The sequence below is a fragment of the Camelina sativa genome, chromosome 5 (assembly GCF_000633955.1).
Source record: "Camelina sativa cultivar DH55 chromosome 5, Cs, whole genome shotgun sequence".
Lineage (NCBI taxonomy): Eukaryota > Viridiplantae > Streptophyta > Magnoliopsida > Brassicales > Brassicaceae > Camelina > Camelina sativa.
Window position 1 is genome coordinate 26,396,920 of NC_025689.1, and position 7,353 is coordinate 26,404,272.

Consider the following 7,353-nt stretch of genomic DNA (forward strand, 5'->3'; position numbering starts at 1 on the left):
GGTGCAGGTAAAGGCAAAGTGTGATCGTTAAATCAGGGCGATGAATAGGAGGATGTTCTAGACGCGTGATTGATTGTGGGCTAGCTTTTGTTAGGTTGCTAGAGTTGAGTCATTAGAACATTCTAGGATGCTGGTGATTGCTTCTTCACTTTGGTTGTTTATGACTTGTTAGAATTTGGATTGAGATATTCGTTATTAGAATTATTTATTGGATTATTGGTATTGTTTATGTTTGTAACGCCCGTGTCCCAAAAAAAAATTAATATATAAATAATTTGAGTTTATGTCGGGAACTGAAGTTGAATCGGTTTAGTATGGTTGGTTTAGGAGGAGTTGTTAATTAAACAGAGCTTAATTATATATGTGATCATATGGTTTAATTGAGTTTTGTTTATTAAACCGGAAACTAAACCAGCCTAAACCAAAAGCCCTAATTTACTCTTTTAATAAAAAAGGGTGCGACGAGCTGGGGGACCGGTCACGTGAGTGGAACAAAATAGAAAACCCTTAATGAGGAGCAGGGACGCGGTAGTGGGGGGTGGTGGTGGCCTCCATCGTGAGCCATGAGAGGGTTTGGTGGTGATGGGAGAGAGAGGGAGATGAGTTTGGGTGAGAACGAAAGGGAGAGGCGAGCTGGGTTGTGGGGAGAGAAATCCTAACCCGTTAATGAGGAAGGGATTGTCGTCGTTGATGCTGATATCGTGGCATTGATATATTGTTGTTGTGGTCGTTGCTGTGATGAATCACCACCATTGGTTAGTCTGCCACCGTGTGCTACCGGAGTAGGCAGCCATTGTCACCGGAGAAGCCGTAGCCATTGTCGAGATCGTTAACGGTGTGAGGAAATAACAACGGTGAGTTGAATAAGCTGGTCGATTCATCACGAGGGTCCGCCGAGAAAGGTAAACGGCGAAACTTTATCGTGTCTGTTTTGGTTGTGTTGCTTGATTATTGAACCAAAGACCATAACCAGCCTAGACCGAGAATCTTAAGTAGTGTAATTAAAGTACAGAACCGAACTTAATTGTGGTGAAGGTGCGTTGACTTGTATTGGCGTCACGTGAGTATGTGAGTTGTTGACGTACGTGTAGTGTGGTGTTAGTTTCTTTGGCTGGTTAGGATTAATGTTGAACCGAACCATAGTCACGTGAATTAATTTGCAGCTCAATCGGTGACAGCTTGTCTTGTGGGAAGGTTGTTAAAGGGTGGGGACCAGGGTTTGAGGAATGTCTGGCGCACTAATAACGTACTGGTGGATTTGGATGTCCACAGTGATGGATTAGGATTGATGCCCTGCAAGGCCAGTTTGGGGTCCGTTGGGACGGCTAGCGGGAGGTTAGCAGGGTCCACAGACGGTTCATTGGGGCAGCTAGCGGGAGGGGCTAGTGGGGTCCACGGGACGGGTTGTCACAATGTTACCTAATATCCGTTGTTATTTACTTTTTGCTAAGTTGTTAGTGGGTATGAGGCCAGTAGAGATTTATATATATATAAAAATGGGATGGATTGTTTCAAGACTAGAAATTCATATTCTTATATCATTTAATTATTTTAAATAAAATAAATTGATCTTTTGCCGTAAAAAGTTTGAAATAAATATTCTATTTTTTGTCAACAAATAAAAATTATAATCTTTTGAATATTAATGTTTTATTATTTAATTATATAACTGCTAAAATATTTTGAAAAATGATGAAAGATTTTTTTTGGTATGAAAATATATTTAAATTTAGTAATTATGAAAATATTATACTTAAATATGAGAGGAATGACACATGTCGAAAGAAGATAATGTCACTTGTCAGTTTATTAGAGCATTAGTTTGAAGAAAACCTTATTTTTTATAGAGAATTTGTTAAAAATGCCCCTTTTGATATACCTCTTTTCAAAAATACCCTCTTTTCTGGCCATTTTTATTTTTGCCCTTTTTTAATTTTTAATGACCATTTTACCCTTAGATGAAAATTATTTTATTCAATAAAAAGAAAAACAAAATTTTCCCGCCAAAAAATTTCCGACATATTTTCCCGCCAAAAATTTTTTCGAAAATTTTCCCGCTAAAATTTTTTTTTTCAAAAACATTTTGATAAAAAATTTCGACAAAAAAATTTTCCCGCCAAAATTTTTCCCGCCAAAAAAAATTTACAAGGTTTTTAAAAGGTTTTATAAGGTTTCTACCTTATAAAAGCCTTATAAACACCTTGTAAAGGCGTAGACAAGATTTTTTAAAGAGTTTTAAAAGGTTTTTTAAACAACTTGTAAACGCTTTTACAAGATTTTTAAAAGGTTTTTAAAAGGTTTTAAAAGGTCTTTAAAAGGTTTTTAAAAGGTTTTCAAATGGTTTTTAAAAAGATTTTTAAAAGGTTTTTAAACACCTTGTAAACGCTTTTACAATGTTTTTAAAAATCTTGTAAAAGTTTTTATAAGATTTTTAAAAGGGTTTTAAAAGGTTTTTAAACACCTTGTAAATGCTTTTAAAAATTTTTAAAAGCGTTTACAAGGTGTTTAAAAGCTTTTTAAAAGCATTTACAAGGTTTTTAAAAGCGTTTACAATGTGTTTAAAAACCTTTTAAAAACCTTGTAAACGCTTTTAAAAGTTTTTTAAAAGCGTTTACAATGTTTTCAAAAGGTAAAAATTTCAATATTTTTGGCGGGAAAAATTTTCGATTTTGGCGGGAAAATTTTTTTTTTGGCGGGAAAAAATATTTTTTTCGGGAAAAATTTTCAATTTTGGCGGGAAATTTTTTTGGCGGGAAAATATTTTCGATTTTGATGACTGTACATTCTTGCTGTCACTCAAAAAGGGTAATTTGGTCATTTTGTATATAAAGAGGGGTAGTTTTAAAAATGGTCAACATGAAGGGGTATTTTTAAAAAGGGATATGGAAAAAGGGGTATTTTTGAGAATGTCCCTTTTTTATATAAGACTTGGTTAGTATCCGCGCTACGTTGCGGGTTTGTTTTTATAGGTTTTTTACAATTATTTTTTGTTATACTTTTTAAAATTATAATTCATAGGGTGATCTTGGTAAAACATATTTTATAGTTTTGTTTTTTTAGAAAAAACCAGCACTATACTGTGAGATATACTTAAAGTTAATTATTTTTATTCTTATTTAAATATAAAAATGATTAAAAATTGAAATTAATCTTGAAAAAGTATATTTTTTTATGTCAATTTTTTTAGTTTTTTTAGTGTATATTAGAAATTCTTAAAGATATTTATATATAAATTGTAGAGTAATTGGTGAAATTTTAATAAAATACATTTAATAAAAGGGTAAAATTCTAATGTCTCTGTTTTCTTCCTTCTTATTTTGTAAAATTATCAATGTTTTTTTTTTCTATGTTACGGGATCTAAATCTTTATTTAATTATATTTTTTCAACTCAGGTGTCAGCTTCAATTCTTTCCCAAGTATTGTAAGCTTTCTTTATCAATCTTTTTCAATTTATAATTTCTCAATGCATATCTTCATTTCACCATCCTCATGGAGTCAACACTCTGCTTCCTTAGTTATTTTATTGATCATAATCCTCTAGGACCTCTGCTCTATATTACTTCCAGATCATCATCATCATCACAAATTTGTGTTTTGCTTGCAGTTTATGAACAAGAAGCAGGTCTGAAGTTGCCTTCACTGGCGAGAACCGTGACCGAAGTACATTCACACCGATTGCATTATCAAAAAACTGCTTAAAAATGGGCAAATAATAAAGAAAAATAACAGTTTTGTTTATTGGAAATTCTGTTAGTTAAGTTAATTATATAACATAATGCATACTCTTACCGTAGCACCAGCTGCAGTTTCCACTTGAAGAACTTTGACTCCATCAACTTCCTGTCAGGAGTTGAGACAAATTATGCAAAATTGCAATACCTGAGATATGTTGCACCGGCATGATTGGAAATCTAGTACTCCATTTTAAGTGCATCAGCTTCCACAAGCTTTTTTTATGGCTTTCAAGTTAACCAAACTATCATAGTTTACAGTTAGGTGTCCGCATATATACTTGTTATTCTGAATGTTTTAGGGACCATAGACTACTTACAGGATATTTGTGTTGAAAATCTTGAATTTATCAGTTAATTTGAATTCATTTACCTACACGAACAACGAGCAATGTCATTCTTAGCCACAAACAAGTAGCTAGGGATAAGCAATTTCGGTTCGTTTTTAGAGAAACACAAATATTATACCATATATACTTGAATTAAATGTAAGGATCCAATTATTTATCATCAACACAAAAATGTAAAGCAAAAAGTCAAAGAAATTTATGCTATACAGAAACTACTTATATCAATCATCATATTATAAACTGTCACAGTTAACAGTGATCCCTACAAGCATCGCACATCACTTGTATATATCAAAATAATCAAACAATTAAACAATTGATGATTTCACTCCAAAATAACTTAAACACCAAGAGCTTTCATCTTCTCAACTATTTTCTAACCTTCTTCTTTAGAGAATCTAGCTTTCAAAATCTCAAGAGTCTTCTGCACCAATGTTCTAGCTTCTTTCAAATCCAAATCTGTAAAACCTCTCAACTCCTTTAGCTTAATCATCAAAAGACTTTAATTTTATCTTAAACACAGTCTTCTCCACAACTGACTCACTTGAGCTACCACCACTTTATCCCTGGTTCGATCCCGTCACGATCCCACCAACACCAGGTTTCATAACAACAATGATTCAGAGATTTCGCCATGGCGACAAGCATGTGATCTCGTCTAATGAGTCTGAACACACACTTTGTTGGTGGACTACGGTGCTCTGTTGGATCGTCAAAGGATTTGTTGGGAGCTTCCTCTAATGGAATTCTTTATCTTCATCCTTTGGGTTTTAGAACTAAGAAAAGACTGGAATTTTCTACACAGAAATAGAGAGGAATATTAAGGTTCAAATTGGCAGCCAAATCCAAAACATAGCATCAAGTATGAGAGACTCGTAGCCTTCACTTGCTTCAAGTATAGTGTGAGACTATTGTTCTTCTCTTTGAATGACACATCAGATTAGGGTTACGATTTCCTCTTTCTCTCCTCTGGTGTTGGGTGGGCGTTGCTCGTTAGTCGTCACCTTCCTCAGTTACCAATTGCCATACACATGTTAATTTGGGTTCTTTTTCTTTTTTTTGTGGACACCATTATAATTGGATCTGGCCCCGAAAACAGAGGAAATTGTGTGAAATGGAGAAGATTTATTGTTGGACAAAAATATTGAGTTGTATTAATCCTTATAATTTTATTGGGTAAGTGTTTTAACTGATGTGTCAACTCCTCCTTCAACTAAAAAAATGAGGTTTCAACATTGGAGTAAAACACATCAAGTTTTTGTTGTATTGATTTTTGTAGGAAAAGAGGTTTTAAAGCATCATATCTTCAAATTATTTATCATTTTAGATTATTTCTCACAAGTTTAAAAAATGGATAAATCTTATGTTTTTTCTTATTTGACTATTTAATATTTTATTTATTTAATAAGGGGTAAATGAAATAATTCTCGATTCAAAATGACAATGTAAATTTAAAACAAAAACGACAACAATTTTGAAATGAAAAGAGTAACATTTAGGGTCGGGATCTTGAATGAAATAGATATCAACTAAATAAAATCTATGGTGCATTTTCTATTTAGTTCCTTGCAATAACCTCGTCACATAGTTTCTCATAGAGATCTTCATACTTCTCCATCAACTGCTTTAGGACTTCCTTATCCTTAATTTTCGTTGGATCGACTCTCCACCACGCGTCCTTCTCCACAGGCAGTGCCTCCGCCTCAGCCTTTGCCATGACCATCCCTTTCTGTTGCTCCGCATCAGCCTTCTTTAAAAGATTGTTGTAGACTTTGCAGAGTTCTTCCATCTTCTTTTTATGTTGAGCATCTATGTTTGATTGTTGCGGCAGTGAGGTTGACGAAGAGCCCTCACCGTTGAGAAACCGTTTTGCAACTACTTCAAAGGATGGGCTGCCGAATGTGTACAAGATTCCACTGTTGGAGTACACAAGAAATCCAACATCAGCACCACAGAGGAGGGACAGCTCACTAAGCTTAGTGTAGATCTTTTTTTTGCGCTTGTAGAATGTAACCATGCGGTCTGCAAAATTTTCTATCCTTTTGATGTTAATTTTTTGGCTTCCTTTGATTTTTCTCGAACTCATGTTAGAGACAAAAATAAAAACAAAAAGTTTAACTAAAAGAGGATGGACTGTAAACTTAATTTTTTTTTCTTTGTTAGTTAAAGAATATGTTTTTTTTTTCCTGAATGCAAGACTGACATTATATAAATAAAAGATGGTAGTAAATATTAAATGCATAAAAATTGGTCAAAACTTTATCAAATTAATATTTGGAAATTTGATCATTATTGTAAACTGACTTAGAGTTTATGTCATATTTGACTGAGAGTTTATGTCATAACTGAAACATATTTAATTACAAGAACTTAGTCAAATATGTAATCCACTATTTTCTTGACTACTTATTGTCCTGTTTTTGGAATAATATCTATGGGTCAAAGTTCTGTCATAATTATCAATATTTAAAATATTAGTTAAAAAATATAATATCAGTAGGAAAACCATTCACGATTAATATATATATTTATTTTGTACAAAAGAATAAATATTTAGATATATATATATATATATATGTAAAGAATAATTATCTAGTTATTCGTGATAAAATCTTGACTCATATAATTTATTTCCATAATAGATATTAGTCGAAAAAAATTACTTAATTAATTTAATTACATAGTTGAATGATTTTATTGTAATAAAATATTTGTCAGTTATGACATAAAAAACCTCAGTCACATGTGACATAAACTCTAAGCCACTTTCCAAAAATGGTCAAATTTCCAAACATTAATTAAAAAAGTACTGAAAAGTTTTCATTCATTTTAATAACTACTACCAATTTTTATTTATATAATTCCGATATCTCACAAAAACAAAAATAAAAAACAGACTTAAGTTTAAGTCTCTTCATTTTTTTTAATCAAAGTATTATTTTTACCTCCTAGATTAGCTTTACAAAACAAAAGAAGTAAAAGAAAATTTAACATTAAAAAGGTTAAAAAATATGAAGATTTGCTAAGGTCAATGTATATACCATTATTATTATTATTATTATTATTATTATTATTATTATTATTATTATTATTATTATTATTATTATTATTATTATTATTATTATTATTATTATTATTATTATTATTATTATTATTATTATTATTATTATTATTATTATTATTATTATTATTATTATTATTATTATTATTATTATACCATTATTGAAATAGGAGAGCTTGCTAAGGTTAATGTATATATCATTTCAACATT

The 7,353-nt window shown here is 31.5% G+C and overlaps 1 protein-coding gene across 1 annotated transcript in view; it reads right to left on the minus strand.

The window, feature by feature from the left end:
* Positions 1-6,099, minus strand: part of LOC104789599 (agamous-like MADS-box protein AGL61) — an 11,261-nt gene extending 5,162 nt beyond the window's left edge. Inside the window, exons 1-2 of the mRNA XM_010515271.1 lie at positions 5,659-6,099; positions 3,791-3,841 (exon numbers count right to left, since the gene is read on the minus strand). Coding sequence (XP_010513573.1) covers positions 3,791-3,841; positions 5,659-6,099 — 492 coding nt within the window. The remainder of the gene's footprint in view (positions 1-3,790; positions 3,842-5,658) is intronic.